The 25792-nt window shown below is 40.7% G+C and overlaps 1 protein-coding gene across 1 annotated transcript in view; it reads right to left on the bottom strand.

Annotated features, from left to right (window-relative positions):
• mctp1a (multiple C2 domains, transmembrane 1a) overlaps nt 1-25792 on the bottom strand; it is a 145540-nt gene that overhangs the window by 27406 nt on the left and 92342 nt on the right. Inside the window, 6 exon segments of the mRNA XM_044369228.1 lie at nt 8363-8479; nt 16559-16678; nt 19377-19451; nt 19970-20071; nt 20675-20777; nt 21607-21709. Of these exon segments, the coding sequence (XP_044225163.1) occupies nt 8363-8479; nt 16559-16678; nt 19377-19451; nt 19970-20071; nt 20675-20777; nt 21607-21709 (620 nt within the window).

The following is a 25792-nucleotide window of genomic DNA, read 5'->3' as shown; positions in this document are numbered from 1 at the left end:
GAGACACAGTGTAAAATTAATAAATAAAAAGACATGGAACATGTCATCTGCCCTGAAGATTGCCACGGCTAAATGCGTGCACTGAAGCTACTGTCTCAGTAAGGGAGGATATAAATTACCTCAGTGCAGCCGATGAATTCCAAACATCTTCCTTTCTCTCCCTCTACCTTTCTCTCTATTTTTCTCATTCGTTTCCTCTTTCTAAGACCTGTTTGGTGTATGATATCATTTGTCTGCTTATCCCCCCATTATCATGTTGTTTGAATTACTATCATTACAGCAAGGCAGCATCAAAGCCTTGCTGTCGACAGGATCGTGTAGAGCTCACATTGCCTGCAGAGCCGCTCCAGTCAATTCAATATCTACTGAGGTGGGGGATTAACATATTCAGACCTATTCAAATAATACAGGGAAGATACAGGCTACTCTTACAGATTACACTGTGCACCATAAATACATACAAAGATGGTGATAATATAAAATACATACAAAGAATATAAGTGAGTACAATGACATTGAGAGTTCAAATGGCTGTGAAAGTATATGAATACATCTGTTTGGCCTTCGTGGCTCCGACCTAAAAAGCTGATTTGCAAGGATTAAATTTCTTTTTTTTTTCTTTGTTTTCTTATATACACTTTTGTCTTTGTTCTAGAGTGGCGACACCTTGTCTGTACACAAATTGAATTTTTTTTTAAAAGAATGACATATCTGTAGCATTGGCACATAACCCAGCACAAGCTCTGCTACATCATTCTGATTTTTCCTCTCTTACTGTACTGCCCAACATTGCAAAATACTGTCTGTGGAAGGAGAGAAATGAACTGGACTAAACAATGAGTTTTGATTGTGTGTGTGTGAATGGCTTAGTCTTTTATCACACTATAATCAAGAACATGCAGCTACTGAACCGGATCATAGAGGTAGTGTAGTATCCTCTTGTTTAGGTGTGTGTAATTCTTCAGTAAATCCTTGCATAACACAACTTTACTCTGTTTGGTGACTGATACTCAACATCTTCATGTTATTTACATTCAGTGTTACGGAGCCAGATCTTTCTCTACCGTTTACTGTTACTCTGTGCCAGTTAAAGTGAACACTGATAGCTAAAAATCTGTCTGGACTGAATTTGAAAAAAGTCTGGCAAAAGCAACGGAAACTAAGGTAGTTGAAAAGTCCAGAGAGTGTTTGGATCTGATACTTTCCTGTTTGAGCGAGCCCCTGCTGCACAGACTGATTGACTGAGAATGTGATGAAAATTTTGTTACAGTGGTAAAAGGGAGCAGCGGAAGACAGTTTTTCAAGAACTGTGTGTCTATCAGCAGTGGGGCTCAGGTAGATATTTCTAATACCCTATTGATCCCCAAGAGGAGAATATTTGTATTCTCCCTTTGCATCCACAGGGAGCTTCTTGCACACATTTAGTGGCACAACAGCACCCCTAGAGTCTTTCTCAAGGACAGAAATTGCCTAATCTTGATTTATGTCCAGTTGTATCCCCCTTACTCCCCTAACTCTTACAAAACTAGCTCTGACTTTGATGTTGGAAGATTAGCAGTATGATTGTACCTTATAGGACTTAGCCCTTACCTATGTGATACAAAGTGAAAATGGCCAAAACAGGTTTGGAATTTAGGTTACAGGCAAGGATAACTACACTGTATGGAAACATACCGGAGAGTTTACAGCTAACCTGGCAAGGGTAGAGGGAAGCTTTTGAACTAAAAACTGTACTCTGAGGGGATTGTTGCTAGTACGTCATTTTCACCCTTCCTGTATAACACCTCTTTACTCACCCCTCTCTTTCCCTGACCAGGCAGAGTTCTCCCACCCTAACCTTCCCAATGACAGCCGCAGGGGGAATTGACGCCAAGGCAGACATCCCAGCGAACATGAAGATATACTTTCTCCTCCTTTTTTCTCCAATTCATCCATCCCTCCCTCTCTCCATCCTCCTGCTGCTCTTCCACTTTGATACGTGAGGGGGTTTTAACCTCTCCAGCTGCTGAGGTTTGGCCGACTGGCTGGCTGGGAGATCTCAAGGCCCTACTTGGTATGCACTATCCATGAGTGCATGTGTATGTGTGTATGTGTGTGCATATTGCCTACACCACAGTTTCTGCAGACTGGGGGAGGACTGTGCGTCTGATAAGGGCTGCTGGCTGAGCTTGGCTGACCCACGCGGGCCCTTCACAAGCTGTCAGAGCCACGGCCCTCAGAGGGGGGCCCTTCCATCTGCACTGCCCCAGCCAGGGCTCACCCAGCAGGGGGCTAGATAGGGGTGAGACCGGGGGGCTACCAGGAGCTGGAGGCTGGGGGTGGGGGTGAGAAGGGCGGCTCCATATTCATGAAAGCAACACAAAATCTGTGATCATTGGAAAAGATGCGTTAGCAATGCTTATTTTACAATTGCCAAACTCAGTGTACATTTCATCATTGCTTATTTGCTGACAAAACAGCAACTATGGTTAGTCAGAGATTCAGCAGCTATTTACAGGAAATCACAATGATCATGCTCCACTATCACTGTTTAGATAGTCGGTAAATCCGGTAAATTCAATAATAAGATGTTTGTCCTTCTCAGACAGATGATACAGTCTTGTCTTATTGTTTTTCATGCTCAAATGTGGAAAAGAGACTTGGTACATACTTGATGTTCAATCTATTGCACACACACTCACATCTGTAGGCTTGAGGCTCAAGGTTTAAACTGAAAAACTTGCAAACAGCTACAGCGGGTGTACTGTATAGACAAAACAACAACAACAAGCACTGAGGCAGACACCCTGAGCTGCTGACGCTGTTAGCAAAGAGCACAGACAGTTACAAAGGTTCAGTGTGATGAAGGGAGTTAGACAAATGGAGGGAAAGGAAGAGAAAGAGAGACAACATGATGAAAAGCAAGGCTGGGAGGATTCTGCAGTGGCATTCCTGATGCTCCCGATGCTCCCGTCCCGCTTCAAACTATGCCCGTCGCCTGTCTTTCTGCCTGCCAGCCTGCCATCCTATCTGCCAGTTTAGCAGAGACAGAGAGGCAGCGAGAGGAGCAGAGATGAGCGCGGTGATGTCGGGGCGGCACGGGGGAAATCAGCGGGGCACAGGCGCTCCCAGTTAAAAGTGACATGACCTTTTGATTTTGTCACCTGTCACCAACTGCCATGTCTGACTCTGCACTGAGGAGTGCCTGCCATCCACCGCTGCTTTCCTCTGCCTCCGTCTCTCTGTCGCTCCGTCTCTCTGAATGCCTCTCTGTCTTTTTCTGTCTCCTGCTCCCACTCCATCTCCTTTCCTCGTCCTCCTTTTCTTTCCCGAGCTGCGGCTTTGTGGGGAAAAAGTGGAGGTGTGTGACTTTCTGGAGGAGTTGAGGTATAATAGGCTGCGTTCCCTTTTTTCCTCGTAGCTTTCTTAATATTTACTCTTTTCTACCTGTGTTGTGCATGGCTCTTAATGAGGGCAGATGTCAAGGCACAGTGTGTTTAGAGATGCAGAATTTTTTTGAGATGCAAAATCTGGGAGAAAATAGAATAGATAAAAATGGCAATGTAGTCTTGTTCTAGAAATAATACAATGTTCAAATAAAAACCAGACATTATTACCGTCTTGGAAATAAACCTGATTGTTTTTACACTAATGAACAATACACTGCTGTCACACTGAGTGCTTCACAGTCGGGAAAGTAAAGATTAAACTTGTACAAGTAGAACTACATGAATTTAAACAAATACAAAATAACACTATTAGAAGAAAACTTTAGTAAATTGTTTTAACTCGGGATGTAGAGTGGGTTGAAAATAGTCAGCTGTATCTCGCCGTCGGAGGCATGTCTGTAAGTGTGAAGTATCTTCAGGCCATTAAGGTCTTCTCTTCTGTAATGGGTTAGTGGATTCAGTGGGTGAATCAATGTAATGGTCTGAAGCATGGGATAAAGAGGATGGTCCTCCAGTGTGACGAGGCCTAATTGCCCGTCATCCTGTGGTAGAAAGAGACATCACCATGTTCTGTATGTGCCCTCTACGACAGCCTGCACTGAAATTAACACCTTCATAACATCTGGTAAGGGCCTTTCTGGGCCAACAGAACGCCAAGGAAGGATTTCTATTGGGATGTGTCCCTGCTCGTTAATCTCAGTGCCCATCATATATACTCATGCAAGCAGGCACACATATGAATACTACACACTGTTCTGAAAAGATACACACATGCATGCACACGCGCCTTGCAGCCTTTTTCTCTTCCAGCCTGTCCTCTGGTTGACCGAGCCCATCCTACTGGCAGCTTTTTTGCAACAGGTGTGGGATGAATCTAAGCCCCAAATGGTTCCAGGTATCAAAACAAGATAGAGACGGAAAAGGAGAGGGCCATGTCATTAAAAAGCTCCACCTCCCAACAACAAGGGACTCCACATAAATGCATTCCTTGATAGTACATGATCAGCTTTCAATGTCAAAGTAAAAGCAGTATCGTACTCTGCATAAAGTCAAAAGCATAAAAAAGGTCCTTCTCTCCTTTTGTTTGTTTGTTTCAGAGAACATGTTTCGGCATGACATGCAGGTCAGCTAACAGTGTTGAGGAGTCAGGGTTCATAGGTCAGAGTGCTACATGATAAGAGAGGAGGTTAGTGACCTTCCTGGTGCATCGCCTCCTTTAATCGCTGTTCTAAGGACGCTCCAACTGCTTAGCAGGTACTGGTCAAGGTTGGGGCGAGGGTAAAGAGTGCTGATCCGAGATCTGTTTGCAAAGCAGCATGTAACCACACAACAGGCAGTGACCCTGAGTGGTGAATTACAGCATGTAGAGAACACTGTGTTTGTTTATCTGCTATAGACAGAGCTATGGACTGTGGTTGCGGTGTAAAACTGGAGAAGGGTCCTCACATTGAACTCATCAGATGAAGCAAGGCCCTTCAGTTCATTAGGAAGTCTGTACTCAAGTGTATACTTTTTTTTTTTTTGTTTTCTCTCTTTCTCCCCCCACACTACCCTGCTCTCTCTCTCTCACTCTTCACAGTGAGTTCAGCAGAGATTCCTTTGGCATTACCCTCACCCCAGACTGTTGGAAAACCACAGCGCTCCGGATGCTGACCCTTGCTCGGCTCAGCACAATGCTTTAATTTGGTGTGTTGTTTAAAGTAATTAGAAAGCCCTTTCCCTTTGTTTTCTTTTCTATTCTTTTCTTTTCTCTGCCAAGTGCGAGAGGGAAACAGTGAGTCGTCCATGACTTCAGCTTGATAAAGAATCGGAAGAGGAATCCAAGGGATCGGGGGAGGAAGCGAAGAACGCAGATATTGTATGCTCGCTTGCTATACCCACTTCCCCCTGCACCACCACAGATTGGGAAACTCTGAAAACAAACAGGGACAGGACTCGGGGGATACATGTGTCTGAAAGTGTGTGTTAGAGTGCGCTGCGTGTGTGTACAGCTTTTGCAAACACAAATACCTAATAATACTACTTGCTTACACTATTGTACGTTACCTTTACTGTACTATATGTATTCAATTTGCATTTATTGCTATTTGTATGTATTTTACATAAGATAGTAACATCACAAATGTAAGAGGCAGAGAGTTGATAATGGAACAGAGAGAAGGGGTTCATCACATTCACCAATCCTGAGGCAGTAAAATTGCAACAACGAGACAAGAGACGCTGTGATTGTCAGAGAATCTTCTTTGTGTCGCCCGTGCTGCGCTGTACTGTTCAGCACAACTGTCACAGCAGCAAGAAAAGGAGCATTAATGGTGCTAATCTTCGACAATTAATCCCACTTTCATCGGATATACTGTTGCAAAGGATATCTGCACGCACTCTTGCATGTGCACACACGTGTATGCATCGATGCACACACATACAGTAGATAGAAATACAACGCAGGTTTTATACACACACACACACACTTTTATCTTCATATACACACACTGTACTTTAGCATACACATGGAATACACACACCTTTTTCTCCGTTTTACACAACTTACACATGCAAAAGCGTGTGTGTGCGTGTTTGCATATGGTGTGGTTCTACACTTTGGTAGAGCCTGAATCATAACCCTGAATAAAAGAGAGCAGACCAAACTACATCAGGCAGAAAAACCACACACATACCACACCTGCACATTTACATACAGTACAGATGCACATATACAGCACTACCATCCCCTTCTCTTCCACTACGCTTTTGCCTCGGACTATCTCACAACCAGCCCGTACCAACTTGTCTTTCAGTCCTCCGCATACCATCCACAATCCAACAACACTTGAACTGCAAGAAGCACCTGTACAATGCTTTTGCTTTAAACCTTGACCATTGTGCTCATGTTGGACAGTGGAAAGTTTAATTGAAAGGAGGTAAGGTATTAAATTTTGTAGCATTGCTCTCATGTTTAAAAACATTCCTGGCCTTGCTGATCTATTCATCCCAAGCAGTCAAGTTAAAGGTATGTTCTCTGAATTCAACCACACACTCTCAAACCACACACTTTAAAGATGATGATATTCAGGCAACCTTCAAAAAATGGCAAAAAAAAGCCTTCAGGTGGACTACAATTGGGAAAAGATTTGAAGAGAGAAAATACTTACAGCACACTGAAAAAGTAAATGCCATTTTTTATAGTTGGTGGAAAACATCTTAAATGGTTCAGCTTTCAAGTGAGTTGAAAATGTGTTGTACAGACTACAAGCCTGAATGTGGTAGTATATGTTTATCCAAACTAAGACAGTATCAGATATTAAAAACAGTAAATCTGAGAGATCCCGTGTCAGTGCAGTAATAGGTGTCCATATCTCCTCTTGTCTCAGAGCACGGGACAACTTTGTAGAACTGAGCAGAACAGTATTGTTGTTCTAAAAGGCACTCACCATACCAGTATCAACAGTATCAACATGTCTTAATGTCCCAACCAATTCCTGAGATACTTGAGACACAATAGTCTCTTTCAAGGAGGAGAGAAAGCAATTCTGCACGAAGTGGAAGTTACATGTTCTTAAACTTATGAAGAAGTGAATGGCACATCCCGAGAATATGTAACCTTTGTTGCCTCATTTTAATTAGGAAGTGCATGGGAGAAGAATATCATTAGGTCTGGATAAATACAAGCAGAAGGTAGAGGTGACAAAAATCATCATGCTGGGTTTTGTCTTAGGGCATGCGTGATTTTTTTTTTGTCAAGCAATGTCGCCATCTACAGGTGAGGGGAAATATCCTCATTGTCATTCACAAATGAAGTGTCTATTTGGTCTACTTGCATTTGCAAACTTTCAAATTTTCACTTAAATGACTGTATTCAGGTTAAACATTCTAAATTATGTACAACAAACTACTATATCACCATATAATTGTCAAGTAACAGGAGGCTTGCATCTGTCTCACAGCGGTTGTGTTGCTGATTGAATTGCTGACTTTTTAAATTAACAAATATGGAAATAGAGAATTATAAATAGAGAAGCTTAGCTCTAAAGACTTACAAAGTTAATTTGTGTTGTATGTTATGTACATTTATCAAATTCCATTCTTATGTGTAATAATACAATGACACACCAATGAGCTCTGGTTCATTATAATGAAAAAATGTAATATCTGTTCCAAATCCAATCCAATCTAACCCAAAGAATCCTTATGAAGAAATAAATACACACATATAGATGGCAAGAGACTGCAAGAAAATCTGAGGTCTGTTAACTGGTTATTTCCAACTCAGTCTCGGAAAAGGCACTTATTAAAATTAATCACTTCATTGTTCACGCTCACTCCATAGTCCAGCTCTCGCTCTCATTTTCACTCTCTACTCTCCAAATGTGCCTGGCCATGATTAAAACATGTCTGTTTTCCATGACATTGCTTTGACATCATTTAATTGGTATAAGAGATAAAAAATAAATGAATTAAATAAATATACTACCAGGTAAGTGGCGTAACGTAGCTCAAGGTGACAGCCTATTATTTCTCCCTTTTCTTTGCCTCAAAGAAGGCAAAGTGAGAAATGTGAGATTGCACTGAGAAAGCAGCTCAAGGGGTAGATGGATTTCTTTTTTTAATTCTAAAAAAAAAAATCAGCTGATTATTGTTTTCTTAAACTCCAATTTTGCTCAAAGTTTACGGCTGCAATTTAATCAAATGGTATATTCCAAATGAGTTTGTATTATATTCATCTTCAGTGTTTCTTCAGAAAAGTATGTATGTATGTTTTTCACTCATCTGTACATCTATGCTGATAATACTCACAAATATGTCTTGTATCAAATCAAGTATCATAGAAATGAAATGTACTTAAATGTATTAACCCCACATTGTGTGCTTGGAAAGACGCATTTACAGTGAAATGAAAGAAAGGCGGAGGGATATCAAGAAGCTATGAGGTCACTCACCACATCTTGCCTTGTATCCTTCCCCGACACAATGAGGATGTAGTTCCAGGCCAACGGCAGCAGCAAAGCCAGGGGAATCATATAGAGTTCAAAGTTCCAAACGACGATGACAAAAAGCTAGAAAGAGAGAAAAGACAAAACTATCAGCGAAAGAAAAGTGAGAACAAAAAAAAGTGAGAACAGTGTGGTCTAGGAATGTATACATTCAGGACCCCATATTGACCCTCATGAGGCAAACGCCTGAGAATGTACGCCGACCATATGTGCGATTGGAAACGAGGCACATTCAAACACATTCATATGCAGAATCATAACCACCATGGAACAAAGCGTAAAAATAAGACTGTGTGTTAACAAAGGTACAGGCCTGGTGTCGCTGAGCCTAGGTTCAACACCCTGACCCTCAAGGCTTTCTAGGGCCTTCAGCTGAGGAGAAGGACGATGAGGAGGATGAGTACGAGCCGTCAGAGTCTCTTTCCTCCATGCCAATCATTTCAGGGGCTGAGGTCATGTACCGTTTCAGCAGCAGCACGTCAAAGCTGACCCTTCCATACTCAGCCCCAAACCCCAGCATCTGACCTCACACACCCCACACCCCAAGTCCCTAACCCTGTCACTCCAAGCCCCAATACCCTCTCTCCTACCCGAAAAGACTCTTATGCCCCATCTCTAACCTCCTCTTCACCCATCTGCCAAAACCATAACCCCTATACCTCCCCTCTCATCACCAAACAAGAAAAGTACCATCTGAAAATTAACCTTTCCTAAAACCTTGTATTCTGGTTTTGGCAGGGCTCTTTAGCCTCTGACAACAGATTATTGCGGTAGATAGGAGACGATATCTGTGGGAAAGTGAAATTGCTAATGATGGAAGCTTGTTATTTTATGGCGGCATTATGTCAATGGTCAAAGAGAATTGTGTCAGTTTTTTCAAAGTTTATCTGGACGAAATGGGATATTTTGTGGAAATAAACTGCTGGAAATCTTATCTTTCATCTCAAATAAATTTATGTTTAAGTATATAGAGATTTTTTGCGATTACTATTACCTCACCAGCAATTATAGTAAATGCTGAAAACTCAAGGCGTGCCTAATATTCCATCTTTTACAAGCAAAACATATATATATAATTCAAGCACAAGAAATCCATTTTTTTCAAACATGAGCAGAAAATATTTGTAATGAATTAGACTCTTTGCTGAAAAAGCATCCCTGTTTCTCAACCAGTTTAATGGGAAACTTTCAAAAGGGGTGAAATTGAAACTATTACTGTATAAAGCAGATTTATTGGTATGTGTACCAGTTATGGTCTGTCCTGTTTGGCTGAAAAGATTAATAATCAACAATCACACTGTTTTAGCTTGTCTGTATGTGTGTGTGTGTGTGTGTGTGTGTGTGTTGTTTGTAAGGGAAAGACAGAGAGAGGGAGAGAGGGGAGAATGAAAATCAAACTCTTCACTGTGTTTACAATCTAAGGTTAATACAAATATGAGGTTCAACAACCCCTCAAGAGTGTGCATGTAGGTCTGCTGTTACCGTAGTGGAGCCAGTCGGACACTAAACTGCACACACACACACACAGACACATTAATACACACTGCCCCGTCCGTATTTAATTTTCTTTGCACCCACCCACACACAAACACATGCGTCCGAGAATCAGCGCAAACAACTCCTCGTGACAAAATTTTTATCCTCAGCTTATCCCTCTCTCACATTGAAAAGTTTGAAAGGCTCGTTTCCAAACTTTTGAATAAAACTATAACTCCATGTAAAATTTACTAACAGACACTGAGTATACAAAGCAAAACAGAAATAAATTAAACATAACAAATGTCCAGTGCATTTGCATACTGCTCACAGCAAAATTTATTTTTCAAATAAACCCGAATGGCCTTGGTGCAACAACCAAATCTCCCAAAAGGATCAAAAGCTTTCTCTGTCTTTCTCAGGCTCAACTTCTCACATGTCTTTCTCTGACACAGCTGTATAAGAGAATTGCAAAGAAACTATTCAATAATTCATATTTGTATACTAATAAGCACACAACCATTTCTTTTCATTCATCATAAAAAAGCTGTTAGTGCCGTGTAAGCTCAACAACAGAAACTCGCATGCAAACATACAGAGCAACACATGTTTACAAACACATTTTCTCTTCGAAATGTAACCACTCTAAAATTATCCATCTTCCTACAAATTATTATAATTCCGAAATCTGTATGATCTGTAACACTGATAAACACTAGATTAAACTCTAACTAAACAATGTGCAATTGAGGAGCAGAATCATGACTTCACTCAAACAAACAAAGGAGCTCACTTGTTTTAAACCTATTCTGGTAGAAGCTATAAATAACAGCAGAATTACAAACATCTTCATGCAGATGCGCACATACTGTTCATTTCAAATACCCTGTTATAAATATACTGTACAGTAGGCATATATTGTACAGTAAATATATTTAGCGTGTGGTTCACTCATGAACACTCGTGGTATCATTATCACACAATGGACAAATTACAGTAATTGCACGTCGCTGTCCAGATATACGTATATATATATATATATATTTATTTATATATATATAAATATATATATATATATATTCTTTTTTTTTTTAAGTCTAGCTTTCTTGTCCATTTGCCTGAGGCTGTTTAACCTGTCGTCCCCCTTCATTCCTCCTCCATTTGGTTATGGTAGCTGAGGGCGAAGTTTTGACTGGCAGCTGGAGGAACCGGACACCCAGGCTCAGCAGTGGGCAGCCCTGCCCCGTCTCCATGCCCCCCGGCTGGGTAATAGGGGCCCTGCAGTGCCTGGACCTTTCCACCAGGACTGGGTGATCACAGCCACCCCCCATTGCTCGCTACACCAGATAGCAGGCTCTTCGCCTGGGGAAGAGGGAGTGGGAAGTAGCCTGCTGTGGATGTCAGTGACCAGAGAAAGGCGGAGGAAAAAAAACAAAAAAAAAAAAAACCCACGATGAAAACATGAAAACTGGATTGAGAGGAAAAAAGACGAGTGAAATACTAAATGAATATCCAGATGTAGTCTATGGGAATAATTTGTAGATGACTCTTTGTGGCCGGAGACACATTATGTAGTGGTCTGTGACGGTTCATTGTGAGCGTGCAAACACGCACATAGAGAGATGCTCACCATGCCTCCTTCCTGCTGTTCTGTTTAATACTGCTGAATTCTTACCTGTTTGGTAATGTGATGTTTATATAAATTCTTTCAGTGTTTTTGTCTCCATGTATATATTTGCCTCTATATCATTCAAATTATACAAACTCTGATTTAGTCTTGAGAGCATTAAACAGCAGAGTAATGATGCAAATAAATGTGTAACATATTTGTGCAAAAACAAAAAGAAGTGATGTGTTCTTTTTCCTCTCATACTACAATTGTATTAAATATTGGCTGTGATTTTCTGAACTACTACTGAACAGCAGTGATCAATATTTATTTTACAGTTAGTCTAGCATTTGTTCCATGGTGGACATTTGATTTTCTCAACAAAACTACTGGATTTGGTGACAAAATAAAAAGAAAGAGAAATTAACAATTTAAGTTTAGACTACTAAATCAATTTTATCCTAAAAAAATATCATAATTTCTTATAAAAATGACATGTGCTTCAGCAAGTCTTTAGTGAAATACAGGACATTTCTAGGAACAAAACTATTCTCTTGTCATAAAACAAAGTAAAATAATAAATTCCACTGTCAAATCTGCTGAACCATTTCAAATATAGTTAAAGGCTGCATTTGAACTGGGCAAGCTTCATCTGAGCACATGCTGAAATTTAAATGAGAATGATAATTAAAATAGACTATCACATACATGAACAAAGCAAAACAATGATGGAATAATTTGTAATATTTTGGCTAAAATACCAATAGACAAAATCAGTAAACTAAATTATTTTGACAAGTCTCTGTAGTTGGATTTCAATGTTATTAAAATCTTTGATGCTTTCTTGAATATTTAGAAATCCCCTGAACAAAAGAAGCTATAATAAAAATGTTAACAAAGAAAGAAAAGTCAAAATGATTTATTCAAACATTCAGTGCACATTGAGAGTTGTATCTTGCATTATTTGTTTCAAAACACAACCTGCGTCCTTACGGCTCTGAGCCGCGGCACTGTGGGAGGGTAATATTCAGTACTTTGGCTTACATTAACCACACACCAGGCTAACTTTCCCCCTGCTCTGTCTCAGTGGAGTGAAACTGAAGTTTGGATTTCAGAGTTCCCCTTTATCTCTCTAACATCAATTTCCATGCTGGCACTAAGTGTTGCCAGATAGCAAGTAGAAGTCCTGTTAAGTTCGAGGGAACTAGAGAGGGAGGGAGACTGTGTCCTGTTTGTGACCGGACTACCTACCCATCATTCAGTGGTGCTAGACTGCCCCCTGCTGTACTCCTGCAAAACATACTGTAGATCAATTGCACAATTAATGCTATTCATCCGATAAAAATCAGCCTGATTCACTAAACTCAATATGTCAATACCAGTCGTTAGAATAAAATAAAATAATAAAATAAAGCATCCACTATTTTATAACTATAATGCTGTAATTGGACACAAGTACCAATGAGAAGTACCTGTAAGGATGCTATCCCCGACTCCTTAAGAAAAGTCCTTTTGCATTTTCTGTTGAGTCTCTATCTCTGGTGATTAAACTCTGACTTGGTATTCTCTGTTAGTCATGCCACTATATTTCAACTATCATTCATTTTGCAAATCATGAGAGCAGTAAAATGTGAAAGTATATCTTTCAAAGCTGTCCCTTGCTGTGGGCAAAGACGAACTCCCGACTTTAAAACTTTTAAAAGTTAGACAGGTTCTTTGAAGAGGAGTCAAAGGAGCAATTTAAAGAGACCTGGAGTGGTGTGTACCACTGACTGCTATGGCATCTTTACACTGTGTGTGTGTGTGTGTGTGTGTGAGAGAGAGAGAGAGAGAGAGAGAGAGTGAGTATGTGTGTGTGTGTGTGTGTGTATCAAACTGCCAGACATGTGCAAACACACACGCAGATACACACACACTCCAATAGTTGCTTCTTTACCTGTCTTTGCTTTTTTTCCCTTTTTTATTTCAGCAGGGTGAATTTTTATCTAAATGCAAAGCAGGTGATAGGTGCTCCAGTTTCCTCTAGAAGTAGCTCCCTTGTCTGGGCTCTCTTCCTGATAAGAGTCCTACTTTGCCTGACATAAAAGAGCCCGGTATCATTTCCCCTGCCTCCCCAACAACCCCCAGCTCGCTGCCCTCGCCCTTCCCCGAGCTTCACAAAGCTGCCTCTATTTGCTCCCAATTCAGGGCCCAATTGCAGATAAAGTTACAGCAAATTTGTTTGGAGGAAGAGCTGCTGAGGCCTGCGGTCCCTCGGGCAATAACAGCCTTGTCTTGCAGGGGCCGTGGGGAGAGCTGGCAGCAGCAGGAGAACAGAACCCAACACCGCTCAGCCCCACAATGGCCTCAGCTCTCCGGGAGGGAAGGCAAAGGGAGGGGAAGGGAGATAAAGAGGAACAGGGATGGATGGACAGATAGAAGGGAAAGACACTCAGCTTGCAGGTGTGGAGAGAGGAAGCAGACGCTTAACCCCGAGACAGGGAGACGGAGACACTAAGACCCACCCATATATATACACACGCATATACGCACACAGACATATACACACACACAGACACCACCCATCATGCAGGACAGGAGGTAACTCCAGTCCCGTCCATTGTGCCAACGCCTCAGGCAAAGCTGCCACGGTGGCTGATTCACTGTCGGGATGGGTGGGTGACAGCAGTGTGGGTGTGGGAGAGAGAGAGAAAGGCTGCATGTGAGACTATGCGATATCTCTCTTTCTCTCACATGCACACAAAACACACACAACATACACACTAATCACAGCTGGCACTAATGGGCGACGTGTACATGTGGCTGGCAATGCAGAATTGGGCAGAAGGAGAGTAAGGGACCATGAAGAAAATTTTGAGCGTTTTTGTGGAGGGAACGTTGTGAAGTGACACAGTATGACAACTGCATTTTGATGCAACGCCATTTACAAAATCCCACAAATATGTGAGTACGCTTATATTCCACCCCCTCGGGCTTACTAAGCAGTTACGAAGTGCACACATTTGTAAGTTTAGAGGTTGAATTGCTCACAACTCCACCTCTGCAGCTAGAACCGTGTTGGAAAGTTAAGTGTAACATCTGTCTAGAAAGACAGCCAGACAGAAACACACATGCACATGTGAAGACACACATGCCCGTAATCACACACAGCCGTACACCTTCATGAACGCACCACCTTGGCCAGATGGCCCCCCATAAAAACCCACTTACAGAGATGAGCGAAGTGATTAAGAGGCCTCTCAAAGTGAGGGAGAAATGAGAGAGGGATGAAGAAATGGAAGGGAAGGGAGGGAGGGTGTACCTGTGTAGAGGAGAGGTCCTAAATACTCTGATGCTTTTAGCTAAGTGCATACTCCTACGATAACAGACTCACAAAAGAGCGAGAGAGGAGGGGTAGGAAAAGCACAATGACACCTAAATTTCAGACTTTCTATAAACTATAAAACGTTATGTCCTTGGCCTAGATACATCCTTTATCGTCATCTGAATACTTTGAATTTAAGTAAGTACAATGAGAATATGAATAGACTGCACTGTAACTCAGAAATGGATGTACAATACGCTGTGTTTTCAAAAAGGGTGAAGAGCTATACAAGGCATACGCATGTGTGTGTTTGTGCTGGCGTGGAGGCTGCACTATCCAAGGTTGCATGCTCCCCTGTCCATTCACCATGTAGATTGGCAATTCTGAAGTGACCTTGTTTTCTGTGAATTCCTTGACTTTTTTTTTGTCTGAAATTTTCATTTATTTCTAAAAGATAAGACACGAGGACTCGCACCCAGTGCAGCCTTACACGAGAGAAGATGCAAACGTTCACGTGCACGCCGGGCTTACACATGGGTCCGCTCGCACACACGCAGAGGGAAAATGTTAACTGATCAATACTATGTCTCTTCTGACCCGTGTCATGTGATGACACTGTGACCTGATGTACAGTCACACACACACACACAAACACACATACCTCTGCAGAGATGAAACTAGTGTCAGACAGCCAAATGCTGCTAGTGTCTAATTTCTGCTGTGGAGATACTTAGTGCCCCCATGGTAAAGGGCTGGGGCGGGGCGGGTCCACCTATCCTGTAGCTACTTAAGTCAGGACACCAAACCAGACAGGATTAAATGCCTGCTCTGTCATCTTTAGGGTAGGAACCTCCATGCAGCCACTCACCGCCCTGCAGGAGGATGTCTTTTACTGATAGCTCTGCTGTCCAATTACACTTCACCTTTTAATACCAGACAGAGATGACAGGTGGAGAGAGAGAGGGTGGAGAGAGATGATGAAGAGGAGGTTGATGGGAGAAGAGAGAAAGAAGCTGCCATTTCCACTGTCTGCAGGAACATCTTGTCACACTCCAATAGACTGCAGCTGCATTTTATAAGTATTTGGATGTATGAGGGCTGTATTTAAAATCGCTTAAGCTACAACACCAACTGCCCATTAATTCCCAGCGTGTGAGGCTCAAAACTGACACTTGCAATATATACAGTATATATACCATGTGCGCTCAAACATTTAATACAAAGCCGGAAAAAGAACTGAATCAAGTGTATCATATCAAGATATTTGAGTGTGTTATAATACTCTGTAGTGGGGTTTCAGTGTGTGGATGTACTTAACTGTGCTTGAGACATCAACAATCTCTTGCGTTAGAGTGTACAATTACCAGTGAAGGATCCATACTTTGTGCGCAGAGATGGTCCTCTTACAACATGTTACTCTCCTACTCTGTGTGTGTGTGTGTGTGTGTGTGTGTGTGTGTGTGTGTGTATGTGTTTGTGTGCAAGTGGTAACTGCCGATCACAGCCAGATAAAAAAAATGTGTAATAGGTAAAATATATGATAATGTCTAAAATGCAAATGCAACCAATTGCAATTAAGCTTATTTCTGTGATTGTCTAGACCATTCTCCTGTGTGAAACATAAAATAAACCAAATTAATCTAATACCAAAAAAGAAGAGACACAGCTCCTGTTTCTGTTCTTTGTGTTAGGTAAATGTATATTTGATACATATGATATGATAAAATGTATATTTCAGTGCAGATCTACATACCACAAATGCACAGATGCTCCTCTGTGGCGAGTCCCATTCGAAGCAGCTGTTGATGTAACAGCCTGTGTTGATCAGGAACATGATGCAGCGCCTAACTCGGTTGAAGTTGCGCAACAGCAGCTGGAACGGAGACGGATAGAAACAGTGAACATTTAAGGTCAGAAAAGTGCTTTAGCAAGGAGAACAGCACGGTGTTGTATACATGATCTATCACTCCATTGTGAAAGCGACATTTACAGTCCATAAACATATGGGCATCCTGTAAAGAAGACATATTAACGTGTTGTATTGTGAATATATGGATAACTGATGAGACTCGGTATGACAAAAACACTCAAACACACTGAGGGCTGGGTGATATGGACAAAATCAAATATCACAATATTTTTGACCAAATACCTTGATATTGATATTGTGACAATCTTGTAGGGATGACACAATATTTACACCATGAGATTTTTGATCAATAATCATCAGTAATATGGATATAATGATTAAATGGGTAAAAGAAAATAACAGAACAGCTAGAACAGTCTGGTAAGTTAAAAAAATTGCATCACTTTAAAAAGACAACACTTACGCCATGTTACGATATCCAAACTCTAAGACGATATCTAGTCTCATATCACAATATCGATATAATAGCAATATATTGCCCAGCCCTAAACACATAAGGGTTTTATGACTTTTCCACATTAGCTGCACATAATATACTTTTAGAAAAGTTAATAAAATATAGTAAGACAGGAGTAAAATGATCTGCCTACAAACATAAGCACAGCTAATATGATACATCTGTGATCTAGAAGTTTGTGATGGTATATTGTTAAAGAGGTCACTTTTCTCCTCTTTTTAATTACTTAAGGTGTGAATTCATTACGTTTTTCATAACATGAACAAATCTGTTTATATCATATAATTTGCACCTTAGTTTAAATGACATATTGTCATATTGTCAGGGTTAAACCCTGTAGTGTCTCATTCTGCTGTCACTTTGTAAGGTTAACTAGAGCATTTAGCTACAACTTGAGATTTGCAGCTTTGACCTCACTTGACAACATTCCAGCATTGAGTGCACCATGAGGACGTTAGCATGTGGATAGCTATATATGGATGCGGATCAGCGTGTAAGACAAACCGCTGCTTAAAGTGTGACAAGCTGACTCACAGTATTTCTTTAAGTCTACTATTCTAGTGATAAAATTAAATACAATAATAACAATTTCCAACACAGTCCCTGGATTCTCCTCCCTGATGGTTCTCCCGGCATTTGGCCAGAGATGAGAGAGAACTGGCTAACTGCTGTCCTCCCCCTGGGTTGCCAACCATTCAGGGAATAGCATAACAGCGGCGCAGAACGCCAACCACCCAATCAGGTCACCACCAGGAGAAAGTGCTCCCAAAGGACAAACTGTCTCTGCAGATCGCTCTTCAAAAAATTCTAGGCCATTATTTTACTCTTTGGAAAATTGTGTGTGTGTTTGAATATACTGTGAATACACAGTACGTGTTTGTAGCACTACAGTAAACTCTATTGTCTGCATGTATGTGTGTTTGCATGTGGTTAGGGGTGTCTTGGGTGCTTTGATGCTAGATGAGAGGAGGATCCCTCCTTCTCTATGTATAATTATGTGGAGCTTTTTGTTGCCAAACTGAGGATGACTGTATGGTGTCCTGCTGGGGACACACAGACCCTAAGGACAGCAAGACTGTAAATCATCCATTTCCACGTTTCTCAGCGCATGCACATGATGTACATGCTGTACTCTTCTTGGCTCATTATTGCCATAACTGCCTTGATAAGAATATTTCATTTTTCATGAATTATTTCAAAGACTGCCTTGAGTTATTCTTTCAAAACACTTATAAAAGTGGTAAAGTCATTTATCAAGTCAAATGTCATAATTACAATTAAATGGTTGTGTTTGGCAGGCAGCTTATGTGTTTTTTTTTCTTTTCTTTTCTTTTCTTTTCTTTTCTTTTCTTTTCTTTTCTTTTCTTTTCTTTTCTTTTCTTTTCTGTGTGTGTGTGTGTGTGTGTGTGTGTGTCTGCACACTAAGCAGCAAGCAACAGCAGGGGAGCTGCTACCACACAAAAGAGCCCTCACGGGGCAATCCCTCCAAACCAGCCAGTGACATCATCATTGCGAGACGCTGACATGGGTCATCTCTATGAGTCAGAGGTGAAATGGCGATTCTACACTTGGGAGAAAAGTGTAGAGTGGGCCAGTGTGACAGAGAGCAACGGAGAAGACAGAAATAGTGAGGAAAGCGGGGAATAGATGGAGGGTCGACAAAAGGGTGGTATGGGAGCTAGTGTGTGTTGTGCTGCGCTGTGCTCGGCTGTGCATGGCGCAGCATTGACTGCTGAGCCCAAACGGTCACTCATATGACATGTCTGATGTGGGCCAGCCCCTACTATTCAGTCCTTTGTGATGCCGCCACACTGAGCGGCGTGACAATGAAGTGCAAAGCAGCAGTGGCAAAAAGGGCCAACTATAAGGATGGCCAATCTACTTATGCACCCCAGAGCTGACAGCTTGACATTTCTATTCACCAGTCAGAGTGGATGCGAGGGGGGTGAGATGAGAGAAGAGAGAGAGAGGAGGGAAGGAAAAAAAAAAAAAACAACCAAAATGCTGTTTTTCCTTCAATCACCCTGTTGTATCTTGCCCACACAGTTGTTGTGCTTTACAAGATGCCACTCTCCAGGCTTGTTGATATTGCTTCAGACAGTTAGTCAGAATAGGGGATACAGTGGTAGACACAGATAAAAATGAGGTGGAGTGGAAGAGAATAAGTGTTGGCCGCTGATGTACCTGTTTGGACACTCTGGGCTCCTCCTCGATATACTTCTGCTCAATGGGAATCAACGTCCTGAGACCAGCCTTCACCTGGAGGACGGAGTGCACACACACAGTGTCAAAAACAGCAAACGGTGAGACTGAAATGACACTCATTCAAAAGGATGCAGATGAATAAAATGATAGAGATGAGGGTATTTAATTAAAGAGAATTATTTAGAAGTTTTTTTTTAAACATATGATGTAGTGATATAACATAGCAGCACATGCGTAGAGTGTGCCCCATGTCAGTAGATAGGGAGAGCTGAAGAGAAAGCTGTAAGATGGCCGCTATAGGACACACACAGCGATAGTGAATGGGCGAACAAAGGATGCTGAGAGGGAGTCTTCGATAATTAAAGCCAAAACGAGGACGAGGGACAAGGGACGAGGAATGAAATGGAAGCGAGGGAGGGGGGGACAAACAGAATAAAGACAACAGCAGCGTAAAGGGGGGAATGCTGGAGAGAACAAGAGAGGATAATGGCGTGTAGGGGACAAAATTAAAAAAAAAAAAAAAAAAAAAAAAAAACAGGGAGGAGAATCAAAAAAGCAAAAGAAAGACTTACAGCATTAAAAATCACGTCTATTTCGAGAAAGATGACCCCTTTTGTTGGCCCTGTCAGCTCCTTGCTTTTCAAGGCGTAGGCTTTGCGTTCTCCATTTTGGATCTGTGGGAGAGGGACATGACAGGCGTCTGTCTGGCAATACCCGGCTGAATCGGCTCCCCAGGCCACCTTTGAACCCCAGCTGCTGGCGCTGACAGGGAACCCAAAACAACTGTGGCAACTCTGACAAGTACCTGTTCATTACCCACTGCAGCTCGGCTCTGTCAAACAGAAATTAACTATCCTGGGGAATCATACTGTACAGCAGAGCATGGATATATTAGACACACAGTTCTTTCTCAGGATATCTATATTTTTTCAAATATAAGAGACACTCTTCTGTCTTTCTTTTGCTCTCCAAATCGCGTCGTTCCGTCTCTTGATCAGTGTCATTTCCAAATCATTTCTCATTCCCTCACTTTCTTTCTTCTCACCTAACAATCTCTTTTTTTTCCCTTAGCCAGTCTTCCATTTTTTTTCTCATCCCTGTCATCTCTTTCTCTTTGTGAAATAATAACAGTCTCATCTGTGGAGTTGCAAAAATAACCTCTGCTTTTTATATCTTCCACTGTGTGTTTTCATTCTTTCCGTTCCTCTATGTTCTCTATATTATCCCCGAGGGAGGGAGAAAAAAAACACACGCAGAGAAATCTGCCTTTGACTCACATTTAGTAAAGGAATAGCCACTTTCCCCAGGAAGTCTGCACTTCTGTCTCGGTCCTCATCGTAAACAGTGACTTCGAGTACTGAGTGGATGTCCTTCACGTTACTGGACCACACACAAAGGCAAAACCACAGAAAACAGTTTCAAATCTGAAATGCCCCAATGAGGCATAACACATGCTTTATATCTTAATACCATCTAATACATTAACATAAATGTTTAAAAATCATAAATGTCATTTGATATTGCACTACATTACTGCACAAACTAAGTAGAACTTGAGTGTGAAGTACAAACGTGTCATCTTTTGAAAACTAGGCTAGCAAGAAGATGGCTGATGTTATGTATAGAAAGGAGGCTATGAGAAAAATGTGCACTCAAAGAATGACTAAATTAACCTGTCCCATCACTGGGAATTCTACTAGTTAGGACTCTGAAATAAAACCATCTCATATATAAGAAATTATGTAGAGTTTGATCTTCATTAAGATTAACTATAGCCATATGTATATTTACAGATTTGAAAAACATGTCTTTATTGAAAAAAAAAATGTAATGAGCCTTCTTTTAATTCAATATCTTGGATTTTTTTGTATTTCTTTGCATACTATACATTTTGAGCACTATAGAATAAGTAGTTGTATTTTCATTGACTTGTAAATCTATTTTTAAGTTCACACAATAAACTGTAATCAATACTCTCTTTTAAAAATAGTTCAGATCAATGCATTTTTAAAAACACACAAAAAAAAACCTATAGAATGCTATGAATCACAAAAAGGCAATTATATTTCTTTTTAATTAGATTGTGGCTCTGACAACATCAGACTTTAATTCAAAGATACATGTCAGTAAAAATTAGATTTTTCTTATATTATTATATTGTATGTGTCTTTACATGCACGGATATATAGGTATTGTAAAAGCCACTCACAAAGTGAAGACCTTGTTCCACTCTGGGTTGAGGTTTTTGTAGACAGTGTGCGTCTGCAGCCGATCGTTACTCAGCTCCACCACACAGAATGGGTCACTCTTACCTACCGAGCAGAAAAAATAAAAAAAATAAATAAATAAATAATACATGAATGACCTTCTTAGTCAAAAGAGAGACATAAATACAATAGATACTAAACTTTTGTTACCTTGAGGTTTCAAGGAAAGCATGAATCTTAAGTAACAGCTTTTGTCTATCTCCAATCCCTCATGTCATTAGGACACATAGTATATAGCATCCCCCTTATATGGTACCACATGACAGCTCCAATATCCTGGACTTATCAGAACTGTAATAACATGATTCTTTCATTTTTAGCCTCAATGCCATATGTATTATACAGCAGTATATCAGTGAAACAGCTGCAAGTTTCTATCCACACCCTGGGAACATGGACAACTAAAAGATAAGCTTCAGGACAACTACGCCCTGGGCAGTCACGGGGGTGGGGGAAGTGGGGGGGTGGACTTTGAGAATGGATGGTGCTGAGAACACAGAGAGCGATGTGGCTCTGAAGGCCAGAGAAGTTCAGAGTAGAAGATAAAGACAGCCGAGCAGAGGTGTGATAAACGTAGCTGCTCCGTGATTAGCGATTCCATGCGCGCTGTGAGATGGATGCAGCGGTGATGTAATGAAAAAAATGAGTGAAAGAAATGCATGCAATGCAGTAATGAAAGAATGACAGAGAAAATGTTTCCTAACCATTGTTTCTGCTTTGTTCTAGTGACAGCAACCTAAATAAGTTAAAACTGTGTTAAATTGAACTCTTTACATTTTTATGGAAATCACTGCTGGAGTTTTATACACTGGCTGCAACACTAGTTTCATCAGTATAACACAAGTACACGTTTTAACAAAACAATATTTATCCAAAGGCAGACTTACCCTGCAGAATAAATCATTTTAAAAGCTCAATAACCACATATGAAATAACTTGAGTGGCCCGTCACTGCCAAAAGATAAAACTTTAATACACTGTGTGAGAACTTTAAAGACCCTTAGATGGTATACACCATAGATGTGATATATGGTTCACTATAAATCACATTCATTAATGCTAATTCATTCCAACAAAACTTTCAATTCAGAATTTACTACGGTTATGTAACTGTAGGAAGAGAGTGAGAGAGAGACGGAGGATAAAAAAAACATTATTACAGAGTTATGTACACCTCCTGAGAATAGCATACTGCACTATAATAATCAAAACCAGTAATGTCCTATATTTTCTATTTGTTTACTAAAGTCTCACATTTAAATTTCTTTGTACACGGAAAGGAGTGAGACTAGCTCCCCACGCCTGCCAGCCCACCTCCTTTCAATTGCCTCAAAATGAACTAAAAACAACAAAACTCTTAATTCAAGCTTTGATCATTATTTTTTATTAGAACTGTTGGGAGCCGTTTGTGCTGTTTGTTTAAGCTTATCACTTGAAAAGGCTGGGTCAGGAAGTTAAAAAAATATATGTCCCACACAAAATTCCCAGGGAAAAAAATTGAGAATATTGAAATATTAGTAAAGCAGCAATGTTGCATAATAAGACTCCATAAAGTTGGGATTCAGTTCAAAGCCCCTCGCCGCACTCGTGTATGTGCTTGTGTGCGTCCGTCTGTGTGTGTGTGTGTGTGTGTGTGTGTGTCATGGAAGGCATGCGTGTGTGAGTGTCATTGATTGGTGTGATTTTCTTCAAATGTTGTGACAAGGGCAGGACATTTAGTGGGTGTGCAAAGTAAATGTCACCGTGATCAATGCTGAGCCGTAGGTGTTGCCTTTCATATCTGTTTGTGGCGTTCTATTGATGTAGAGTGTTTGAAGTGGATATTGACAGCTACGACTCCTACGATAGAAAACAGGATACATTAAAATAGACAGACAATGGACTAAGGAGCCCACTTCTCCATGCATCTCTCTATGGACATATTAACTGCCTGCATTGCTGATAAATTATGTATTGTGTTAAAATGCTAATTATTCATTGGAGCTGTTATCAATCCACAAAAAATACAGATTTTAAAATTGTAAAAAAAAGTAAAACTGATTACATTTTAGCAGCATTTTTCATTCAATATTTTTACAGTAGTGAATATACCAAATCCTCCTTAATCGACCCAGAGCTCCCATAGCATAAACAATTATAATGTTGTCCCCACAAATCAAGTCTGATTAAATTTAAATGCAATCACCCAAATTAAGAGATGGAAATTATTTCTGCAGAACGCCGTCCCTCCCCCATTTTCTGTCTAATATTCTGTTTTTAATGACATGGCAGACTGTGTTGCCGCAGAGAGCCAGTTGTCATTGGTGATGAACTTTCACCTTATTGGCCGCCAGCACCAGAGGCGGCTGTCTTAACCAATTACACGCTCAGGTTTGAGCGCCACTCAGCGATCATCCAGGTAATGTCCGAGCAAAGCTCCTCCCCCCTCTGGGTCCCGTCTCTGTAGCACTTCCAGAGGGTTTGTAGCAAGGAGCGGGCTCAAACTCATTTCTGGGTGCCCTAAGATAAGTGTGGAGGATGAATATGGTACGGAGACGAGGGAGCACGCTGTAATTGCCTCGCAGGAGGCTTAGAGTTAGCGAGGAGTTTGAGGTTGGAGAGGGAATGCACGCTCTCATGTTTCTGTATAATCACAATTAATTATGATTCAGACTTTAAAATGTAAATCAATTGCATTTTTGTTGCTTTTCTTTTTTTTTTATTTCTTCATTGCTTTTAATAGACTGTACAAGATTATCTACAGTATTCCTCCATGTGTCCTCTGATGCACAGTGGAAAATCAACACTTTACTTGTAGGTTTTGTTTTGATATTGACTGAAAAAAGAATGAAGTCTATGCATGCTGCGGTGCTACTGCTGGAAGTGCGTATGTGTGTGTGTGTGTGTCACTATGTTCTAACAGTATAGCATCCACTCAGAGGGACAAGAGCTGGCAGACAAAAGGGATTGTTGGTTTTAGAGACTATTTTCAGTTATCCTACTCGGGCTGGAGAGGAGCTACTCCACAAAAACACTTAAATTAGAGAGAGAGAAATGGCCAGAGAGTGAGAGAAAGATAGAGAGAGAGAGAGAGAGAGAGAGAGACAGGAGAGGAGACAGGCAGTGTGAATGGGAAAGAGATGGTGAACTCTTTCTCTCTTACTGACCTCCTCTCTCTCCCTCCCTCCCTCTCTCTCTCTCTCTCTGTCTGTCTGTTTGTCTGTCCGTCTGTTTCTCTCTCACCTTGCTCCTGACCCTCTCTTGGTCTGAGCTGTTAAAATAGGGTGTTTATGTGGTGAGGGCTCTTATGTGGCTCTTACAGAGCTATTGTTTCTGCCAGTGACACACGCACACAGACACACACACACATAGAGACTCAAAACAAGAATAAGCCATATAGAAAGAGCCCCTTTGCCCGTCTGTTATCTGTATCCGTTTAGCTACTATCTCTGTTGGGTTAGACGGCTGACAGAAAACATTTTATGGGGAATAAAAATAAAATATTTCCTTTGCGTTTGCAAGGACATAAAAATTCAAATGAGATTAAAAATTCGATAGAGAAATCTCTTCAGTTATGACTTCACTTACAAGAATGTTATATGAGAAGGTGAAACCAAAGCGCATGTTTTTTTTTTCCAATTTCACATGTACAGTGTACTGCAATCCAGCATGTGAAATCAAACTTGTCCATTTGGAACACATATGGCAAATGTTTAAATGTATACGTGAAAAAAAAAAACATTTATCCAATGATTTAAATTTTCAAATTTTAAGTAAAAACTGGAGAGTGAAAGCTTATTCGTGTTCTTTGTAAAAAAAATTTGCCAGAAACAAACATGAATGTTCTCATATAAGAACGAACTTATTTTTTAAAAAGCATGTTTGTTGTGAGTTTTCAAATCTGAATTCAACACTTATTTCCAGTTGTTTTGTGCCCGCCTTGTAGTTTGTATGTAAAAATATTAGCCCTGGTTGGCACCACAACACATGCTGCACTTTTACTGTGGAGTGGGCCTGTAGTTATAATTTCAAATCACCACAGGCTGTAAAGACACTGTTCTGAAATCAAACATGTTCCCTATGACTGCGTCAAGCCAGCAGAGACAGAGCGAAAGGCAAACAAACAGCCAATAGACATTATATTTCCAC

Source organism: Thunnus albacares, chromosome 2, assembly GCF_914725855.1.
Source record: "Thunnus albacares chromosome 2, fThuAlb1.1, whole genome shotgun sequence".
Lineage (NCBI taxonomy): Eukaryota > Metazoa > Chordata > Actinopteri > Scombriformes > Scombridae > Thunnus > Thunnus albacares.
Note: the sequence above shows the minus strand (reverse complement) of the source record. Positions and strands in the feature narration are given on the sequence as shown.